The sequence below is a fragment of the Mobula birostris genome, chromosome 11 (assembly GCF_030028105.1).
Source record: "Mobula birostris isolate sMobBir1 chromosome 11, sMobBir1.hap1, whole genome shotgun sequence".
Lineage (NCBI taxonomy): Eukaryota > Metazoa > Chordata > Chondrichthyes > Myliobatiformes > Myliobatidae > Mobula > Mobula birostris.
The window spans coordinates 22,276,153-22,299,110 of NC_092380.1; the positions used below are offsets into that span (position 1 = coordinate 22,276,153).

A 22,958-nucleotide genomic window follows, 5' to 3' on the forward strand; every position below is an offset into this window, starting at 1 on the left:
GGTGGTGCAGAGGGACTTAGGAGTCCTTGTGCAAAACTCCCAGAAGGTTAATTCACAGGTTGAGTCTGTGGTAAAGAAAGCAAATGCAATGTTGGCATTTGTTTCAAGCAGAATAGAAAATAAAAACAAGAAGATAATGCTGAAGCTTTATAAGCCACTAGTCAGGCTGCTCTTGGAGTATTATCAACAGTTTTGGGCCCCACATCTCGGAAAGGATGTGTTATTATTGGAGAAAGTCCAGAGGAGGTTCACAAGATTGATTCTGGGAAATAAGAGAGGACCGCCCCTGTCTGCAGATGGAGTAGCAGTAATTTTGTGCTGCTCTTAGTTTTCTTTCTCTCCCCCTAGTTTAATCTTTGAATTTATAATTTTTATTTGCTGATTCTTGAGGGGGAACAATACATCTATGTCTACGAGAAGTGGGAAGAATTTAGCTGAACCCAGTGATAAAGGTAATGGGGGAAGGAAAGGTGCAAAAGGAAAGATCTGATGAAATGCCATTGTGGGCTGAAGATATTGCTCGTCACTGAATTCAATTAAGGATCAGATGGAATCAATTAAAGACCAACTGGAAAAGAATAGTAATGAAATGAAGTCATTTCTGGGAAAACTTAAAAGACCTGGAAACTCAAGTTATTATGCATGAAGAGGAATTGAAGATAACTAAGCAAAAGTGGTCTGAAGCTATACTCGTTTGGGAAGATATCAAAATAAGATTATAGACCTGGAAACTAGGTCTCGCCAAAAGAATATACGAATTGTTGGGGTGCAAGAAGGAGCTGAAGATGGAGATTTAACTGCTTACTTTGGTAAGCTTTTCCACTCTTTATTTCCTACCATTTTATCAAAGCCGCCTGCTATATAGAAATGTCACACAGGGTGTTTACTTCGAAACTGAAGGATTCTAGTCAACCGGGATCTGTTCTGGTTTGCTTTCATCACTTTAAAATTAAAGATCAAATAATGCGACAGGCAAGAAAACAGAGAGTTTTTAGATTTATGGAGTCTGAGCTCCATTTTTACGAACATTACCCGAGAGAGATAATGGAACAAAGATCAAAATTTGCCCCGGCAATGAAATAGGCATATGATTTAAAAAAAACTGTTTCCCTCTCTGAGTTATCCGACAAGAATTAATGTTTTTTCTGCCAATTCTCCTCGTACTTTTTTTGATCCAAAAGCTGCAATGGACTTTGTTCAGGCTATACCCGCCGCTACTGAATGAACTATCTGAAAGTTTGTTTGGCTATCTGTATATTATTCACATTTTGGAAAGAAGATTTATGGCTCAATTATGACTGTCTAAATGATCATCTGAACATTCGACTGAGAAAAGAAGATAAGGGGATTTGTTCCTTTAATTTAATATTTGGTTTGATTTTTTTTTGTTTTTTTTAATCAGTTAATTGATAGTTTTTTCCTACTAATAGGGCTTTATATATATATATATATATATATATATTTGGGAGGGTTTAATTACTTATGATATTAATTAGTATCTTTGAAAATTCAGCTGGGTCAAATATACTATTAATTTTTTTCTGTTTTATTATAACATTTTATAATTGAATTTAAAGTTTTTTTAGGGAGTTAATGTTAAACTTAAAGATGATGCTGGTTTTTCTCTAAGAGATAACGTTATTTTGGTTCTTTCTTGTTTACTAGATGATGGAATGTAAGTGCTTTTCTTTGCTGAGACTTTAAAGTGACATTGTAAAAAAGACAATACTCTTTACTAACTAGAGGGAGGGAAAGAAAATACAGACGGTGCGGTCAGTGGCTTTGAACTCTATCATAGATTGCTTGCCTTTCTCTTGGGTTTTCGGGAAGGGGGTGGGATTAGAGTTAGGTGCTTTTTCTCATTGGGTGGTTCCGGAGTATGCGTATTTTCTATCTGGTTGTATTCTTTATCGCCACCATTTTTGATCATCCCATATTGGTATGTGCTCTGCGCATGTATAAAGTAGAATAAAATTATAATATGGTATTTAAATGGATTAATATAATAAATTGGAATGTACGTGATTGGAATTGAAACAAAAAAAGACTTTTAAAATTATTAACCGATTCCAACCTGATATAACTTTTGCTCAAGGGACACCAATTAGGGCGGGAGATCAAATAGATTTTTTGGATGGTGGAATCGTTTGCAATTCCACTCTACTTCTCAGAGTAAAACAAAAGGCGTGTCTATTTTTATTAAATCTAATATGCTTATTCAAGAGGATATTGCATCAGATTCTAATGGTAGATTTTTAATTGTTAAAGGAACAATCTGTAACAGAAAAGTTGTTTTGGTTAATTTGTATGCTCCTAACTTAGATGATCCTTTTTTTAAAAATGTATTTGCTTTACTGCCTGATTTAAATGAATATATGCTGATAATGGACAAGGGTATTAACTGCTGCTTAAATCCTGTGTTTGATAAGAGTTCAACCAATCAGCGACTTCCAAATCGTTCCGCGTCATTTATTAATTCCTTTTTAATTGATTTTGGGTTGATTGATTTGTGGAGGTATCTGTATCCCGATAACAGAGAATATTCTTTCTTCTCACGTTTATAAAAATGTTCGCGGATCGATCCCCACTTCTTGCCTAATGTTAAAAATTGTGAATATGATGCTATTGCTATATCTGATCGTGTGCCTTTGAGTTTGTGTTTTGAATTTGATGATGTCATTCTTGCCCGCCCACCTCAGACATTATTGCAGAACTCTGACTTTGTCAGCTTCATTGAAACCCAGATAAAAGAATTTTTTCTTTTTAATGATATAGGGGGTATGTCTAAGTTAATTATATGGGATACATTTAAAGCATTTTTACGTGGTCAGATTATTTCTTATTCGGCTAAACTTAAAAAACAGATTAAAGCAGAATTAGATAGAACTTCAAAACAAATTAAAAGATTTAGATAATATTTATGCAATTTCTCCAAAATATTGATTTACTTAAACAAAGGGTGGAACTTCAATCACAATATAACCTGTTATTAACTCATCCCATTGAAGGCTATTTGCTTAAGTTAAAGAGCCAATTTTATATGTTTGGAGATAAAAATAATAAACTGCTCGCATCTCAATTAAAAATGGCTGCAGCCAAAAGACAAATCTTGAAAAGTCATAGGAAAGATGGTAACTTGGCTCAGGAATATGAAGAAATTAATAAGATTTTTCAAGATTTTTGTGCTGAACTTTATAAATCCCAATGTCTGTTAGATTCTTCTGAAATGAATGCTTTTTTATGAAAGCAACACACACCAAAGTTGCTGGTGAACGCAGCAGGCCAGGCAGCATCTCTAGGAAGAGGTACCGTCTCTACCTCTTCCTAGAGATGCTGCCTGGCCTGCTGTGTTCACCAGCAACTTTGATGTGTGTTGCTTGAAATTCCAGCATCTGCAGAATTCCTGTTGTTTGCTTTTTTATGAAAGATTGTTTTTCCTAAAATCTCAGCTGAGGATCAAAATACATGTCTTTCTGGTTATATTGGGTTGATAAGAGTGATCGGCCAATGTGGGTAGACCTGGAACTGAAAGTTGTAAAACAGTTTTATTTAATCTCGTTATTGGGAGCTGCTTTACCTATACAATTAGCTGAAGTTGCTAGCTTAAACCTATATCCTGTGATTAAGCATTCTGTACAAATTTGGCTCCAGTTCCGCAATTTTTTTAATCTTAAAAAATTTAAACTTTGTAGTTTAATTTATCGAAATTACTTTTTTAAGCCTTCTTTGAGTGATCCAATTTTTTTATTTTGGAAAAATAAAGGTACTAATTCTTTTTTGGATTTATTTAAAGAAGATAGATTGATGTCATTTGGACAATTAATTGATATTCTCTTTCATACTCGCACTTTCTGCAATACCTTCAAGTTAGACATTTTTTACAAAAATATTTAAGTAGTTTTCCTTACATATTGGAGGCTGACCTGTTAGATACTATTATGAATATGAATCCTTCGATCAAGGGTTCTATTGGAAGAATTTATAATTTATTATTACAGTGGAATAAGCGTCCTTTATCTAAGATTAAACAGGATTGGGAAAAGGAACTCAATTTGACTTTTATGACGGAGGATTGGATGCGGATTTTGAAGCTGGTTAACTCTTCTCAATTTGTGCTAGCCATTCATTGATTCAATTTTAAATTGTACATCGTTATCATTTGATGAAGGAGAGACTTTCTAAAATCTTTTCTAATGTTGATAGTTATTGTGATAGATGTAAAACGGAGATAGCTACACTGACACATATGTTTTGGTCTTGTTCTATATCGGAACAGTTTTGGAAGTCAGATTTTTCAACAATTTCTAAAGCACTTAAAATTAATCTACAACCTAATAAATTAACTGTGCTTTTTGGAATAATTCCTCAAAATATTCATGATATTTCTGTGTCTGACCAACATGTTATTGCATTTGTTACATTGATAGCTAGGAGGGCCATTTTGTTGAAGTGGAAGGATACATCAGCTCCCACTTTGTCACAATGGTTCTCTCAAGTAATGCTATGTCTTAGTTTGGAGAAAATTAGAAGTCGAACCTTTGAACCTTTATTTGATTTTGAGAAAAGATGGGGCTCATTTGCTCGTTATTATTTGAGCTAATTGATAGATTTTTTTCCACAATCTAATTGTAAATTTTTTGGTATATTTTCTTTCCTTGCTGGTGGTTTGATGTTTATTTTTAGAAGCTTTTTGTATGACACATGGCTCCGGGGTTGTACACCTAATGGGTTCTCTTTTTTTTCTCACTTTTTCTGCTTAGTAGGTTTTTTTTTGTTATCACAAATTATTTTTTTTAATCTTTAAGATGATGTCTTTTTTGGGACATTGTATGTGTTGTTACTTCAGTGTACTCGTCTTATTTCTGTTGTATAATATAACAAAAGATTTGAAAAGAAAAGATTCTGGGAAATAAGGAGTCAAGATATGAGGAGCATCTAGCAGCTTTCAGCCTGTACTCACTGGAATTTAGAAAAATGTGTGGGGATCTTATCAAAACCTACCAAATGTTGGAAAGACTAGATAAGGTGGATGTGGAGAGGATGCCTCATTTGATGGGGGTATCCAGAACTAGAGGACACAGCCTCAAAATTGAGGGGTGACCTTTTAGAACAGAAATAAGGAGGAATTTTTTTAACCAAAGAGTGGTGAATCTGTGGAATGCTCTGCCACAGACTATGGTTGAGGCCAGGTTTCTAGATATATTTAAAGCGGAAGTTGATAGATTTCTGAATGGTCAGGGCATCAAGAGATATGGTGAGAGGGCGGGTGTATGGGGTTGAATGGAATTCGAGATCAGCCATGATGAAATGGCGGAGAGGAACTGGTCGGTTCCTTTGCTGAGTAAGAAGCAGGGAGCTTTAAGGCCTCGATGGGAGATGAAAGTGTATAGGGACAGGACATCCATGGTGAAAATGAGGCAGTCGGGGCCAAGGAATTGAACGTTGTTGAGGAGATCAAGAGCTTGGGAAGTGTCATGGATATAGGTGGGAAGGGACTGAACCAAGGGGGACAGAATAGAGTCTAGGTGTCAGGGCACGAGCAGGCAGAGACGACAAGTCTACCTGGGCTGTCAGGTTTGTGGATCTGAGTAGAAGGTTGGAATGAGCAGTGCAGAGTAAGGGAGCTATGAATTTGCTGGCTGTGGATGGGAGTTCTCCAGAGTTGATGAGGTTAGTGATGGCGTTGGAGGCAATTTTCTGATGGTCCAGACTGGGGCCTTTCTCAAGGGGTAAGTAAAAGGAGGTGTCTGAGAGTCGCCACGACCTCAGAAAGGTAGAGGTCACTCCCCAACACGACAGCAACACCCCCTTTGCGCATTTAGTGGTGTGGAGGGCAGCTTAGAAGGGGTAAGGTTCAAGGAGGAGTGAGGAATGCTGAAGTTGAGCCGGTTAGTGTCTTGTCGGCAATTAGAGATAAGATCCAGAGCAGGCAGAAGACCAGAGGGGGGTATCCAAGAAGAGGAGGAGGGTTGGAGACAGGAGAAGTGGTTATCAGTGCGGGCTGGGGACTTCTTGCCAAGGAGTGGGCTCGGAGACTGAGTGACAGAAGAAGAGCTTGGCATCGTGTACTCTGCCTTCAGGTTTGATCTTCCAAAGTGAATCACTTCACTCTTTTCTGGATTGAAATCCACCTGCCCTTTGTCAGGCCAGCTCTGCTTCCTGTCAGTGTCCCATTGTAATCTACAACAACCTACACTATGTACAGCACCTCCACGCAGTGAGATTGCTAAATTGAGCTGATTGTCAGCAAGATGTGCTGTATAGGCCAAAATCCACAGATCCTTTCCCTAACGTGATATCTACCATCTGACAGAAGATGGCTATGAACCCTGATCCTTTTGGCAAGCATTAATAATTTAAATGATAATAAACATTTTTCTCCTCTCCCCCCCCCCCCCCCCATCAGATACCAGGACAGCCGGTGACCACCTCGATACCCCAGGTTCACACGGTGACAACGATGGATGACCAGCAACGACAACAGAATCTGGTAGGTCTAACTGCAGTCTTGGCATCAGTATTAATTTATTATTGTCACAAGGAAAAAGAAACAAGTTTTGCAGTCCATTAATACAGATAACTTCAAGCATAGGTACTTAAGGAAGTACATGGGAAAATCAATAAGAAGAATGCAGAATATAGTGCTGAGGTTACACTTACAAAGCGTGCAGCACTGGAGGCTACAGAAAAGGCTGCCCTGGGGTTGAGCACTGTGTATCTGCGTGGGAAGAAGGAAGGAACGAGCTTGTTTCGCTGTTGTTGCTTAATTGCTTGGTATGTTCTGTTTTGTTGTGTTACCTGTTGTTCTGCTGGATATTGTTGGCATGCTGTGCTGGTGCTGGAATGTGTGGCAACACCTGTGGGCTGTCCCTGCCTCCCCCCCCCCCCCCAACTCTCTCTCTCATGTTTATACAGTCGGAGACAAGTCTATGGCAGTGTAACACGTGGTCCATAGTGTTCTGTTGCTGAGGTAGGGTTTGAATTGTGCAGGTTGGTTCATGACCTGCTGGTATGGGACTTCAGACTTCTGTACCCATGGTAGCAGCAGCAGCAAGTATGACCCAAACGTTAACCTTGCAGGGTAAGTCGAATCAAATAATACCTGGACTCAGCAAGTCATCTTATAGAAGATTTGGCTCTGGTGGGATAAAAGGTAGAAAATGCTGAGAAACTCTTGTAGATCAGGTAGCATCTGCAGAAAGAGAAGCAGTTAATGCTTAAGGTTGGAGACCTTTCATTAAAACTGGGAAGGTCCCCTTCCTTTCCAGTCCTGATGAAGGGTCTCAGCCCAAAACATGACTGTCTATTCCCCTCCACAGATGCTGCCCAACCTGCCGAGTTCCTCCAGCATTTTGTGAGTGTTGCTCAAGGTGAGAGTGCATTGGTTTGAAGTTGCAGGGAGGGTCATCGATTGGACAAAAGGAATATCTGCGATTGTCATGGGATATCCACTGGAGTTCAGAGGAGTGAGAGGTGACTTGGTTGATCCTGAGAAACGTTGACTGAGTGGATGTGTGGGAGAGTCTAGAACTAGAAATTCACCACTTAATACACAATATAAAATATTTTTTAAGAGTGATGAGGGTTCAAAATACTCTTCCTTCAAGGACAGTACTTTTTTTTTAAGGCAAGTGTGATAGATTCTTGATGAGTAAAGCGTGGCCAATGATTACAACCAGATCTGGAAAAGCAAACTGTGCAGATGATGCGGAGAATCTGCAGACAGATCTAGACAGGAAAACTAGACGATCAGATGATTATTTAAATGGTGAAAGATTGCAGCATGCTGTTGTGCAGAGGGACTTGGGAGTGCTTGTGCATGAATTACAAAAAGCTGGTTTGCAGATGCAACAGGTTATCAAGAAGGCAAATAGAATGCTGGTCTTCATTACTGGTGGTACTGAATTGAAGGACTGGGAGGTTGTACTACAACTATACAGGTTAATGGTGAGGCGGCGTTTGGAGTACCTCATGTAGTTCTGGTCTCCTGACTTGAAAGATATACTGGCTTTGAAGGCAGTGCAGAGGAGGTTCATGAGGTTGATTACAGAGATGAGGGGGTTGACCTGTGAGGAGAGATTTGAGTCACCTGGTACTATACCTGTTGGAATTCAGAAGAATGAAAGGGAGTCTTATAGAAACATGCAATTATGAAAGGGATGGGTAAGACACAGGCAGGAAAGCTGTTTCCACTGATATGTGAGTCTGGAGTTAGGGGACGTAGCCTCAAGATTCAAGGAGGCAACTTAAGATGGAGATGAGGAACCGTTTTTCCCAGAGGATAGTGAATCTGTCAGATTCTCTACTTAGGGAAGCAGTAGAGCCTATACCTTGAAATATATTTAAAACTTAGATATTTACATAGCAGAGGATTATGGGGAAAAGGCAGGTAGATGAAGCTAGGTCCGTGACCAGGTCAGCCATGATCTTATTGAAAGGTGAAGCAGGCTCGGTGGGCCAGACAGTTCATTCTATCTTCTTACTAATCGCAAGACTGATAGCCGTATCCTTGCTGTCCCCTGTAGTCGCAGGGCAACCTGGACACTGGTTTTTATTGTTCAGCTCATCAAAGTGCCACTGTTCTTCTCTCTCCTTTGGAATTGCTTTTATTAATCACTTGTTTTTCCGCATCTCTCTCCCACGAACAGCAGCAGCAGATGCAGCTCAGAGCGCAGGCTGCGACACAGCAGCAACAGTCCAGCGGCCCGCCCCAGAGTCAGCCTCCGGCTCCACAGCAGGCGGGCGCCCTGCTCCGGCCGCCCAACCCTGGCGCTAACCCTCAGCTCCGCAGCCTGCTGCTCAGTCAGCAGACGGTGAGTACCACCCCACACACGTCCGCTCTCCCAGCGATCACTGCTGCTTTACTGTGTCACTGTGTAAAGCACACACACAAAGTGCTGGAGGAACTCAGCAGGTCAGGCTATGTTTGTCCAGTCCTGAAGGGTCCCAGCACGAAACAGAATAAGGAGTGGGAAGAGTACAAGCTGGCAGGTGATAAGGGAGACCAGATGGGTGGGTGGGGATGGACATGGGGGAATGAGGTGAGAACCTGAGATGTAGGGGTTAAAGGGCTGAAGAAGAAGGAATCTAATAGAGGAGAGTGGGCCCTGGAAGAAAGGGAAGGAGGAGGGGACCAGAGGGAGGTGAAGGGTATTTGAGAAGAGAAGGGATGAGGGGGGAGCCAGATTTGGAAATGGAAAAAAGAGAGCAGGAGGGAAGGGGGAGAAATTACCAGAGAAGTCAGTGTTCATGCTGTCAGGTTGGAGGAACATTAACTGTGGCAGGGAGATTCCAACATTAAGGCCAGCAGAGTGTAAGCTGCTGAAAACATGGACAAAGGCAGCAAGAGGCAGGAGACTCGGATGCTGGGATCTGGAGCATTGGGTTGAGCAGCATCTGTGGAAGGAGAAGGAATGGGTGTTTTGGATGGGCAGTATCTATGGAAGCCCTCCCTCTCACCTCTACACCCTCAGTCCTGACGCAGAGTTTTAACCTGAAACGTGAACAATCCCTTTTCTCCCCACCGATGCTGCTTTTCCTACTGGATTCCTCCAGCAAACAAAGAAAAGCAGAGCTCTTCGGACAATTCTGATCGTGCAACATTCAAGAGAGACTGGCTGGCTTGCCTGGACATTCCCAACGTTTTCTGCTTCCATTTCCATTTTGAGCAACTGCAGTATTTTGCTTTCCAGTAACAGCTGTCAACTCGCTGAGGCAGGAGTAGCAGATGCCAAATTCTTTGCCTTCATAGTTTGGTCAGAGCCCTGGCCCACATATCTGCAGAAAAATAGGCCTTTGCTATTTCCTCCCACAGTCCAAGATGAACAGGTTAGGGTTACTGATTTGTGAGCTGGAAACATGGCGACATTTGCAGACTCCCCCAGCACATCCTTGGACTGTGTTGGTCGTTGATACAAACTTTGCGTTTTGTTGTATGCTTTGATGCACTTGTGACTAATAAAGTATTTCCACTCTCTTCTGGAGCGGAAATGCTTGCACAACTTAATAGTCAGCCCTAGTGTGTGCACTGCCCTAAGTGACTGCTGATTCCTAGTAGCTAATTAAGACGTAATATCCTCTACGGTGCATTTTTCTGGATAAGTTGCCTGGCTTTTATTGGGAGAAATTGCCTATTCTGCTAGAAATTCCAGGAGGGTGTGACAAAGGGCTGACGTGGAATCTGATTGGAGAAGAAGGTGAGGCTTGAAAAGGAGGGAGGTGAGGAGAGGAATGGGTGGGAGGAGCGTGCAGGTGATGGGCAGATGGAATGGGTGCAGGGGAGGAAAGAGACTTTGTGAGGGTTGGCTCGTGGATCAGGAGGAGAGAGGAAAGAAAAGGGGGGAATTAGGACAGAGTGGAAATGGTTATCGGAAGTTAGGGAATTCGATGTTCATGCCACCAGCTTTGAGACTGCCCAGGTGGAATATGAGGTGTGTTTGCATAGAGCTGTTCTGTTTTGTGTTACTGGAAAAGTTTCTGCCAAATTGCACTGTCATCAAGAAAAGGGAATGGATTGAGATGGCAGTTACTGACTCCAAGGTTACCAAGAAGGAAATGATTTCGACTTGAAAAGCAACCAGCAGTAACATTTGCCAGCTCTCAGTTAGAATGTTTCTTTGTCAGAGAATTCTGAAGGAATTGCCAATGTGCCAACAAGCTCACAGAGAGAGTTAAGTCTAGATAAGCATGTGTTGATAGACTTGTCAAACATCAGATTGGAGAAATGGTTCTTCTTTTTTTGTTCCAAACTTTAATTCTAGAGTAATGTAAAAATCTAATGAAGCTATGGTTCTTAAAGGCATTTCTACAAACCATGGTAGTGTGTTCCTGGTTACTGTAGCCCACTTAGTTCATCTAATTAGGTTCCACATACCCAGCACTGTGTTTTAAAATTATTTCTGACATTTCCCCCCACCCCCATAAATTCTTCCAATCACCTTAAAATTATGTCTCTTCATTTCAGCCATTTTTGCCCTTGGAAAAACTCTCTGGTTATCCATTCGGTCTGTGCCTATTACCATCTCAGACACATCTATCAGTCACCACTCATCCTCCTTCGCTCCAAAGAGAAAAGACCTTATAATATCGGAGCAGAATTAGGCCATGTGGCCCATCAAGTCTGCTCTGCCGTTTCATCACAGCTGATCCAATCTTCCTGTCAGCTCCAGTCTCCTCCCTCCTCCCCATATCCCTTCATGCCCTGACCAATCAAAAACCTATCAACCTCGGCCTTATATATACATACAGACTTGGCCTCCATAGCTGTCTGTGGCAAAGAATTCCACAGATTCATCACTCTAGCTCATTCAACCTTTCTTCACAAGGTATGCTCTCTAATCCAGGCAGCATTCTCATAGGTATCCTCGGCACCCTCTCTAAAACTTCCATCCTTCCTATAGTGAGGGGGACAGAACGGAACCCAACACTCCAAGTCTGGTCTAACTAGAGCTTTACAGAGCTACTCTCATTACCCCTGACTAATGGGGGCCAACATGCCATATGTCATCTTAACCACACTATCAACTTGTGTAGCAACATAGAGGGATCTATTGACATGGAACCCAAGATCCCTCTGTTCCTTCACGCTGCTAAGAAACCCTGCCATTAATCCTGTATTCAAAGGCAGAGTACAACGTTCCAAAGCGGATCACTTCACCTTTCCACATTGAACTCAATCTGCCGCTTCTCAGCCCAGCTGTGCATCCTAATAGTTTGTATTACTCCTGTTTCTCTCCTAGTCGCAGAGTGGAGTTCCACAGCCCCAACAACCCATGCACCACATCCAGCAGCAAGCCTCTCAGATGATGTCTCACCAGCCCATGGGTCAACAGATGCCCCATCACGCCCAAGGACAGCAGCTGCAGATGCAAGGACAGCAGCTGCTGCACCAAGGTCCTGGGCAACCATGGGGCAGTCAGATGGCACAGCGACCGCCTTTACAAGGTAAGAAGTCCAATTCCGCTTTGGGCCATCAAATACCCCGTTAGTGATGTGTAAATTTGGGATTGGATGGGAGAATGGACATGAAGCATGATCGTAAGATTATGGGGGCGGCGCAGTATTGTAGCAGTTAGTGTAGCCCTATTACAGAACCAGCGACCCGAGTTAACGTCCACCAGTGTCCGTAAAGAGTCTGTACCTTCTCCCCGTGACCGCATGCATTTCCTCCCACGTGCCAAAGAGATACCGGTTAGTAATTGGTCACGTGGGTGTGACTGGGCAGTGCAGAGTCACTGGGATGAAAGAGCCTGTTACTGTGCTGTGTCTCTAAGTAAAAGTGTGTGAAGACCCTTTTAACAGAACATCCGAGGTTTGGTTTCCATTTAGTGATGTCTGCCCATCGTCCCATTGTATATGAACTCAGGGTGTTCCTTTGAGTTTGTCTAAGTGTTGTCAGGTAAAAAAACGAGAGACAAACAGGCCTTTTGACTCGGTCTATACTGAACGTTGAGCATGTATTTAAACTAATCCCAGACTGATCTAATGTCGTATTTTCATCAACTGCCCAGACTCCAGCAATCACCTTTACGGTGGCGATTAACGTACGAACCGGCACATCTTTGAGATGTGAGAGGAAACCCTACACAGACACGGGGAGAACAGGAGATCACGATTGAGGGGGCTTAACTTTAAGGTGTTTGGAGGATGTCAGGCGTGGGGTCTTTTACACAGGGTGGTGGGTGGCAGAGGGATTTAATAAACTCTTATTAGATAGGTGTCTGGGTAAAAGAAAAATGGAGGGCTACGCAGGAGGGATGGGTTCGATTGATCTTGGAGTAGGTTAAAAGGTCAGCACAACGTTGTGGGCTGATATATTTGTATTATTTCCACAATTTGTCGCCTTTTGCACATTGGTTGTTTGTCAGTCTTTATAATTTTTCACATCCTATTGTATTTCTTTATCTTCCAATAAATGCCCACAAGAAAATGGGCACACGGTGATGTATACGTCCTTTGATAATAAATTTACTTTGACTTGCAACCTCCCTCAATGCTTGGAGCTTGAACGGTGTAATGGTACGAGGCAACAAAATCATTCCGTACACTGTTTATTTGTCGCAGCAGTGACACAAAAGTCCGTTTTCGTTTTTGCCGGTAAGGCCAATAGCAGCAGTTACTTGAGCTAACTGGTGTTTGTAAGTTTTAATAATTTTTACCCAGATACATTGATTTTATGGGATCATCCATCACGGGCCGCCTAGTCTGTGATACCATAATGCTTATACATACTTATACATAATGCTAATGTAATACATGTGATTACATGTGTTTTGAGGCCCATTTCCCTCCAGGCCTTTCTATCCAAGCACCTTGTCCAAATGCCCTTTAAATGTTGTAATTTTATCTGCTATCACCACACCACATAACCACCATCACCCTATGTGTGGAGAAGAAACTTGTCCTTCATATCTCCTTTAATACCAAAGCCCAGGAATGGAAAAGGCAACAGGAAGTGGTGTCACAGACCATAATATATAGTCTTTCATAAATTCTTTATTTCTTTATTTTCCTGTAAATGGTTGCAAGAAATAAATCTTGAGGTAGTATATAGTAACATGTACTTCAATAATAAATTTTACTTTGAACTTTAAATCTGGACTGTCTGGTTCTAGACTCCCTTGCCCTTGAGAAATAATCTATCTACCTATCCTGTGCCCTGAATAGTTTTATAAGCCTCTAAGGTCATTCTCAGCCTCCTCCATTCAGTGAGAATAAACCGTGTCTATCCAATCTCTCCTTGTAGTTACCATCCTCCACTGCAGGCAATATGCTGGTGCATCTCTTCTCCAGTTTGTCTATTGCTACTGCACCCTTGCTGTGGTGCTGTAACACAGCAGTTATAACTCTTGGGATTTGGTATTTATTTTGATTTTCTAGTTTCAGGGAGCAGGAATGTAAATGAACTCATGATTGTATTGGTGTAAATCTTCATCATTTTAAATCTGCAGGTCAGATGATGATGAGTTCAGGCCCACGAGGTCCAGTTGCCCAGGCTGGACTGCAGCAAGGTACAAGTCTGCTGGAGGAAGAAATTCTGATGGACCTTATCTAAAACTTCTCAAGTTTGACCTGCCTTGTCAAAGGTTATGGTCGTGGCATTGAGAAACCCAGACTTGTGTAGGGTCGTGAGATGCTCTCTACCCATGCAGAGCAAAGAATTCTTAATTAAATAGGTGGACAGCGGTTGGGAACTGTTTGTGTCTGTATGTGGGATTTTTAAAAATATACAGTATTTAGATTTTTCATAAAATTAGAGGATTGAATAGGGCAATTAAGACAGTTCTTATGAACCTATCTTTTAAAAGGACAGAAGCATTTTTGAGTACTGCATTTTGTTTGGTTTGTATTATTTTTGCTCAATCTGTATTAAATTGATTACTGCAATTTCTTTAAATGATCTGAAAAGCAGCCTACAACCTCAATAGTTGTATTAAGTAAGTTTAATTTGCTCAGTTAAAGTTTATTACTTAAATCCTCTATGAATCAGCGGATGTGAAGATTTGTTATTATCAGTCTCAGCACCTTCAGCCTCAATAGTGGCAGATGGAAATGGTCTTTTCTGATCCATGCTGACAAAATAAGTTTATTGGAAGGCAGAACTGCAATGGATTTCTCTACTTGTGAGTAATAAACATAACTAAAAGATGAAAGTTCTGTTAATGCCCTAGTTTCAATCTGGAAGCTTCAAGATGCATTTTAAAAAGCAGAAGTGTTGTAGCTGAGATTCGAGACGGTGCAGGGTGAGAATGACAGTGGGGCAGGGCAGTGTCGAGTCTGCAGAGCAAGGCTGGAGCACAGTGGGTGACATGGTCATATAGTGGTTAGTACAGTGCTATTACAACACGAGCAACCTGGGTTCAGCTCTGCCAGTGCCTGTAACAGTTGTTCGTTCTTCCCGTGACCATGTAGGTTTCCTCTGGGTGCCTGGGTTGCCTCCCACATCCCCAAAGATGCACGGGTTGGCAGGTTAATTGGTTAATTCACCCACCTGGGTGTAATTGGGCAGCGTGGGCTCGTTGGGCTGGAAGGGCCTGTTAGCGAGCTTTATCTCTCAATACATTTTTCAAAAGCAAAGGTTGAATGGAGACACAAGAGGCTGCAGATACTGGAATCAGGGGCACTGGACCATCCACTGGAGGGGCTCAGCAGGCTGAGAAGCACCTGTGTGGGGGGGTAAAGGAATTGTTGACATTTCAGGTCTAAATCATGCATCCATCTGGAAAATCTCTCAGTCCAGCTATGATTAAAGTCCTGCGTATGTCCCGATTATGGGAGTCCTACTGTAATCACTCATCATTGTGCTCACGAGTGCGATAAGCTGCGTCCCACAAGATTCAGTTCCCTACTCCATGGGGTGCTCCCTTAAATCCATTCTCAATATTTCAGCATTTTGCTTCCTATCATAATGGCCGCTTCACTTACTCAAATTTGGGTTGACCCTCTCAGAAACTATCCGGGAATCAGAAAACAGGATTTAACCTTTTTTATACCGTGGACCCCTACCGTTAACCGAGGGGTCTGTGGGCCCAAGATGGGAACCCTGCTTTAGAAGTTAGTATTTTGCAGCTTCCAGTTAGAAGAATTGGCGATATATAACGTCTGTTACATTTATAGAAAAGTGTAAAGAGGACCTGAATTTCTGTTTATTGAGCAACTAGTTCACAAGGTAAACTAATAAACATTGGTTGTAAAGTTGTATTGACTCTTTAGTTTATTGAATTATTGCTGGGTTTCGAATAGAGGGATTGATGTGGTTTGATTGTTCAGAGTGCCGCAGTTTAAAATGTCATCTTACCATAAATGATTGCTATGATAATAAGGCTGAGATGGTCTTGTAAACGCAGGGCTGGGTGGCATTCAGATCTAGCAACCAAGCAAAATACAAGAGGTCCAGGTGTGATCTCCAGAAAACCATGTCACATGCAAAGTGGCAATTCTGAACCAAACGTGAGTCAGTGAAGAATACCTGACAGCTGTGGCAGGGTTGGAATGTTATCACCTCTTATAAACTGAAACCAAGCAAAATAACTTTTGCTCCCAGATGAGCTCAGTACCTTCTCTGCTGGCTTTGACTCAAACCGCTGAGGACCTTCACGAACTCCCAATGACCCTGTGATTTCAGTCTTTGAGGCCAATGTGAGAGCATCCTTCAGGAGGGTGAACCCACAGAAGGCATCCTGGCTGAGTACTCTAAAGACCTGTGATCAACTGGTGTGTTCACTGACATCTTTAACCTCCCACTTGGGCAGCCTGAGATATCCACTTGCTTCAATTATCAGTGCCTAAGAAGAACCTATCGTCCAGTAGCATTTACATCCTCTGTAATGAAGTGCTTTGAGAGTTTGATGATGAAACCTATCAACTCCTGCCTGAGAAGTGAGTTGGATCTGCTCCAATTTGCCTACCGTCACAAAAGGTCAACAACATTTCATTAGTTTCTCACTCAACCCTAGAATACTTGAAACAGTGAAGATGCATACATCAGGATGTTCTTTATCATCTGCAGCTCGGCATTCAACACTATCATCCCCTCAAAACTAATCAATAGGATTAAAGATCTTAGCCTCAATACTGGATCCTCGATTGCCTCGGTTGGTTCAGATTCAGCACAGGTGCACCACAGGGCTGTGATTAGCCCCCTGCTCTACTCGCTTTACACTTACGACTGTGAGGCTAAGCACAGCTCCGATGCCATATTCAAGCTTGCTGACACCACTGTCATTGGCCAAATCAAAGGTAGTGACGAAGCAGCATGTAGAGGTGAGAATAAAAGTCTGGCTGAGTGGTGCCACAACAGCAACCTCTCACTCAGTGTCAGCGAGACGAAGGAGTTGATACAGGGAGAGGAAACCAGAGCCAGTCCTCATTGGGGATCAGAGTCGGAGAGGGTCAGCAACTTTAAGTTCCTGAATGTTATCATTTCGAGGATCTGTCCAAGTGCCATTACGAAGGAAGCATTACAGTGCCTTTTGCTTTCTTAGAAGTCAGTGAAAATTCAGCAGGTCATCTAAAACTTTGACGGACCTCTGTGGATGTGAGGTGGGGAGTATGGTGACTGGTTGCATCATGTCCTGGTGTGGAAACACCAATGCCCTGGAACGGAAAATGCTGCAAAAAGTAGTGGGCACGGCCCAATCCATCATGGGTACCACCCTTCCCACTATTGACCATATCGACATGGAGCGCTGTTGCAGAAAAACAGCATCCATCATCAAGGACCCCCAACATCCAGGTCGTGCTCTCTTCTCGATGCTGCCATGAGGAAGGAGGTGTGCAGGACTTGGACTCCACACCACCAGGTTCTGGAATAGTTACTACCCCTCTACCATCAGGATCTTGAACCAGAGGAGATAACATCACTTGCCCTATTACTGAATTGTTCCTACAACCCATGGATTCACTTTCAAAGGTTCTACAACTCATTTTCTCAGTATTTATTGCTTATTTATTGTTTTATCATTTTGTATTTGTACAGTTTGTGTTCTTCTGTACATTAGTTGTTGTCATCCTTATTGTGGGGTTGTCTTTCATTGATTGTATTGTTTCTTATGTTTACTGTGAAAACCCACAATAAAATGAAACCCAGGATTATATGTGGTGACATGTATGTACTTTGGCAATATATTTGCTTTGAACTTTGACACTTGCGGGCTACAATCTGTGCTGATTTGATTTGACACAAATGACGCATTTCACATGTGACAAAATTACTCTAATCTTTAAAGACTGTGATTTCATTTCTATCTCCTAGTCTTCAGATAAGCAGATTCAAGTGAAGAGAACACAATCAGCAGAAGATTCAACGTCTCAGTCAAGTTAATTTATTGCTACATATTGAAATCAAAAGCGTTTGCAGTGTACAAAGATTGGTGAATGTAGCTTCCTGTCAGTTAATATATATTTTGTATAAATCAACAAAACATTCCTTTGATGTTTTTGTCATAACGTCACAGTTCATAAGGAGGGAGCTATAAACCAAAATGTTCTTCCTTAGCTGAACTAATAAAGGAGAATAAACTGTCTGTAACGGTCAGTTTGATGGTATAACAATGGCTTTCAAGTTTACCCCCTCTGGCCAGGATAATTAATGCATCTACCTGGAAATCCTGGTCAATTTACCTTTCGGGGAGAGGCTAGAAATGTGGCTGTAATGAAGTTATTCAAAATTCACGAATATATCTCTCTAGGATGGGGGCTCCCAACCTGGACTCCAGGGACTCCTTGGTTAATGGTAGGGGTCCATGGTTTTAAAAAAAAAAGGGGTTGGGAACCCCCTGCTCTTAGGATATGAAATACTGCACTGTTTCGTAAGGAATATATTATCCAAGTTTCAATTTCTACTTGTTCCTCTCTTTCTAGGATAGGGGACATGTTGGAGGTTGCTTCCACAGACGATAATAGTTCTGTTGTAACTCCTAAGTGCTGAGGAAAATCAGGACACTGTTCTACAGCACAGTACACCTGTGATATTCACTGAATGCTCTCCATCAGAACCTCAGGCTGGTCATTAACAGTTGGATGTGATGATGGAAAAGAAATCACAGCCAGATTCCCACATCCATTGGACCACAGGGATTATTGATAAATGTTAAGGCACTTGGTGGATGACTATTCCCCTCTGCCAATAGCTCCTCTTGCTGCTACACTAGCATCGTCTAGTTTGTGGTAATGAAATGGGACTCTCCTTTACTGACTGTTTCAGAGTGTCTTGCAATAAAAATACAAATAGAACAATGTGATTTTAACAAAAAAAAACTTCTCATTTAGGAGATAGAACTCTTGTATGACGTTGGATGTCAAGGTTTCAGTTTGCAGTAGCTCTGCATATAGTCTCTACCCCTTGAGTTAAAGTGTTTATTTACAGAGATTACAGTTTCATGTAGAAAAAAATAGCTTTGAATGCTGAGCATAGACACAGATTCTGGAAATCCAGAGCAACACACACAAAATGCTGAAGGAGCTCAGCAAGTCAGGCAGCAGCTATGGAGAGGAATAAAGAGTTGATGTTTCAGGCTGTCCCTGAACCTGATGAAGGGTTTCAGTCCAAAACGTCTACAGTTCATTCCTCTCCATAGATGCCCCCCGACCTGCTGAGCACCTGAAAGAAGACAGTACTGGAACTGCACCAGAGATGAGGAGGGCTAATATTTGTCATTGGTAGCAAGTAGATTTCTCATCAAGTCTTGACTAAAGGTGCAATTCTAACATTTTTCTATTCTGCTGTTAGTCGATGGTCAATAATAAAAGTACAGACCTTCATATGGGTAGGAGGTTCTTCATGCTTTGAGGGAGAGAATTACCTGGGCATATTGTGATGGTTGAAGGGTATTTTTTGTGCTTGTCACTTTAAGGGGTCTAGAACTTCTCAGAGTTGCAGTAAAGGTTATATTAATAGATTGAGTATTATTAGAGTGGTTAGGGCCAATATTAGTGGGTGTGTTGCAGGGGACAATGTGAAAAGTATCTGGGATGTGGGGCATCAGCCGGCTGAACTGCCCCGAGACTGGAGTTACAAACAGGCCAGACCAAGCGAGGGCAGTAGATTTCCTTCCCTACAAGTGTGGGTGAAATTTCTTTTTATAGATGTCTGGTGTTTGAAGTTTACTGAGATTTGCTTTTTTAAATTCAAGGTTTATTTAATTTCCCAGCTGCTATGGTGCTGTATTTGAACATGTGTTTCCGAATTAAGTCCTGAATGCTTGGCTGCAAAGCCCTCTGGCACATATTGGCCATCCTGAGTTATAAATGCCCACTTAAAGGCACCTGAACAAACTTCTGTTAACTTCAGAAGTTTGATGTACACTCTTTATAGTATGTTAATTCCTACAAACAGCAGAACTCGTCTCTTCTCTCTCCACTTTTAGTAATTCTTATGTGCTTTTGATGCCTTTCATTACAATGGTGCCAGAGGTAAGGTTACTATATTTAGCGATTTTTGTGTATTTTGAAACTTGTAAACAAAATCAACTGACGGATTTCTGTGAAAATGGAACCAGTTTGTAAGTACTGCAGGTGGGATTTACAGTTTTGGGGTGAGTAAACTATTGTTAATGTTTTGTATTGGGTATATAAAGGAGTCTAACAAGATCTTAGTGTTAGCCAGGGAATGTTAGAGCGTTAACTTGTACTATTTACTTATGCATTTGACTTTTCTAGTTTGGTATGAGATTCTCGTGCATTCACTTAAGTGTTTATGATGCACAAGGTGTGGGCTTTGTTTAAAAACTCTGTACATAAAGTAGCATCTAAAATACTTTGAAGGTAACTGGCCTCATCAAAAGTTGAAGATTTTCCAGCATGAGGGATCTTGTACCTGAAAAGAACTTTGATACCAATCACTGTTTGACAAAGTGATTTTGACAGGAAGCTGGCTGGTTAGTATTGTTGTCTCCCTGACAACACACTGGAACTTAACACCAGTGTGGCTTCATTTGTGTAACCATTAAATGTTTTAATGTGGCTCTAACTTTCTCACATTGCCAAGCTTAGAAAATCTTAAACAGATGGATGTCCTGTAAATTTATCAATGAACCAGCTGCCAATAAAAATCAATTGAATACCCCACAGTCTCTAATCTATTTTGGCTGCATCAGTAACTTACAATATTCATCTGACTCCCTTGTATAATTTGACTTACTAAGTCCACCCAGGTAATAGTGTCATTAGTATCCACAGGCTAAATTATTAAAAACAACAAAAATAACCTAAAATTCCTGAAAGCGGTGATGTCGAGACACGCTTTGGGATGGTTCCTGGTGGTGCGGAGACCTTTGGTTTAGATGTCCTCTTTGGGTGAATGCTTTCTACTGTATAACTTCTACATAGTTTGCAGGGTACAGTCCGATGCGGCCTCCATCGAGGTAACCTTTACACCATCCTTGTTCATCCTCGTCCTCTACTTTAGTCAGCTCCTGACCTGGAAAACACGCACAGGAATACAAGTGTCCAATAAGCAGAATGTTATAGAACATCAACAGTCGTGTTCTAACCTGATGGCGTGAACATTGATTTCTCATCCACCCTCTTCCATTCCCCTTTCTGACTCCCGTCTTATCCCTTTTCTTCTCACTTGCCCATCACCTCCCTCTGGTGACTCTCCTCCTTCCCTTTCTCTCATGGTCTGCTCTCCCCTTCTATCAGATTCCTTCTTTCTCAGCCCTTTACCTCTTCCACCTATCACCTCCTAGCTTCTTACTTCATACCCTCCTTCCCCCTCACCTGTCATGTGTATTTGTTCCCCTCCCCACCCCCCAGATTCTTATTCTGGCTTCTCCCATCCTTTCCAGTCCTGATGAAAGGTCTCGGCCCATACTGGCTTTATTTCCCCTCCATGGATGCCGCCAGACCTGCTGAGATCCTCCAGCATTTCGTGTGTGTTGCTCTGACATATGAATACAGAGCAAGCGTAAGCAACTTGGTTCCCAAGTCCTGGCATATTATTCTGCAAATCACTGATCACACAAACGTTTCCTGATCTGCCTTAACTGCTTGTTTACAATGGCCTCAAGCAGAGAAAAGCATTATTTTTCCATCCCTTATAACTTGTCTGTGCCAGGTCTAAAACTAAAAAGGAAATAACCAAGATGTTGGAGGAATGCAACTCCAGCCTACCTGATTTTTCGTGTAGCTAGAATTCTTGTTTCTGGCAACACTGTCAAATCTCCCCAATTGCATGTCCTCCTCCTCACATACAGCATTTCTGGAATAATTTCACTTTTCTGCCCAGTGTCCAAAATAAATCACCCAGCTTGCTTCCAGTCACTAGGTGTCAGCCTCCACCCAAGTCATGCAAGCAATGATTTGGTCCAAGACCTCACAAACTTAATAATTGCCAACTTATCTTTTTCTTAAATGGTCTGATACTTAATTGCTCAACTTCCCATTCTGCTTCACAATCCCCTGACCAAACCCCAGCTGGATGGCAAACAAGATGATCTACAGGGGAACTCCCAATTGCTAAACACCAGAGAATCTGCAGCTGCTGGACGTCTAGAGGAAGACGTGCAAAATACTGGAGGAACTCAGCAGGTCAGGCAGCTTCTATGGAGGGGAAATAAACAGTTGATTTGGGCTAAGGCCCTTCATCAGGACTGGGAAAGATAGGAGAATACGGTGGGGGAGGAGGACAAGTTGGCCGGTAAGGGGGAGAGGAAGCAAGAAGCTGGAAGATAATAGATTAGTAAAGGGCTGAAGAAGGAAGAATCTGATAGAGGACAGTGGAGCATGGGAGAAAGGGCAGGAAGAGGGAGCTGATAAGCAGATGAGAAGACTGTGTAAAAAGGGAGTCAAAATGGGGATTGGGAAAGGAGAGAAGGGAAGGGGAGAAAACTGCCGGAAGTTAGAGAAATTGATGCTCATGCCGTCAGGTTGGAGGCTACCCAAATGGAAAATGCGGTGTTTCTCTCCAACTTGAAATCAGCCGCATCATGACAGTAGAGGAGGCTATGAACCGATATGACATTTAACAGGCACGTAAACGAAGGCTGGAGTTAGGATGTTTGTATCACTTATCTCATGTGATAACCATCTGACTATCTGAATCCCATCAATCTAAGCATTATATACTTGGCTGAGCTGAATGCAGTCTTCACCAATCCAGTATAATGCTAGTAAGGTCAATTCACTTTGATCCAGAGTGCTCTGTGATCTGCAGGCCCTCAGACCAAGTGCTGCTGTAAATAGAGAAAACTCCTCTTTTCTGCTTTAATCCTAATTAAAAAGGGGCATTCCTTAATGCAGAATTGTCCCAGCCTCCTAGTTAACAAAACAACTAGCATCAAATTTGAACTTAACCCCGCATTTCAAAGAGGAACGAAATTTATTAGGAAGCGTGTCTTCAACAGTCAAGTCATTCTTCACTGTGGAAGAAACTAACAGTATGCCAGTCCTCACTCTTCCTTCAGTTAGTCCTGACGAAGGGTCTCGGCCTGAAACGTCGACTGCACCTCTTCCTAGAG

General features: G+C 41.9%; 2 protein-coding genes across 7 annotated transcripts in view; one reads left to right on the forward strand and one right to left on the reverse strand.

Moving 5' to 3' along the window:
- med25 (mediator complex subunit 25) overlaps positions 1-15,697 on the forward strand; it is an 83,975-nt gene extending 68,278 nt beyond the window's left edge. For all 5 annotated transcript variants that reach the window (XM_072271898.1, XM_072271900.1, XM_072271899.1 and 2 more), the window contains 4 exons: positions 6,407-6,490; positions 8,649-8,813; positions 11,739-11,943; positions 13,950-15,697. In XM_072271898.1, the coding sequence (XP_072127999.1) occupies positions 6,407-6,490; positions 8,649-8,813; positions 11,739-11,943; positions 13,950-14,053 (558 nt within the window). In that variant the 3' untranslated portion in view covers positions 14,054-15,697. The remainder of the gene's footprint in view (positions 1-6,406; positions 6,491-8,648; positions 8,814-11,738; positions 11,944-13,949) is intronic.
- A 2,102-nt stretch (positions 15,698-17,799) lies between these two features.
- Positions 17,800-22,958, reverse strand: part of LOC140204927 (protein kinase C and casein kinase substrate in neurons protein 3) — a 79,424-nt gene continuing 74,265 nt past the window's right edge. The window contains exon 10 of one of the 2 annotated variants that reach the window (XM_072271903.1): positions 17,800-20,917. In XM_072271903.1, coding sequence (XP_072128004.1) covers positions 20,805-20,917 — 113 coding nt within the window. In that variant the 3' untranslated portion in view covers positions 17,800-20,804. The remainder of the gene's footprint in view (positions 20,918-22,958) is intronic. The other variant, XM_072271905.1, reaches the window with a different exon arrangement.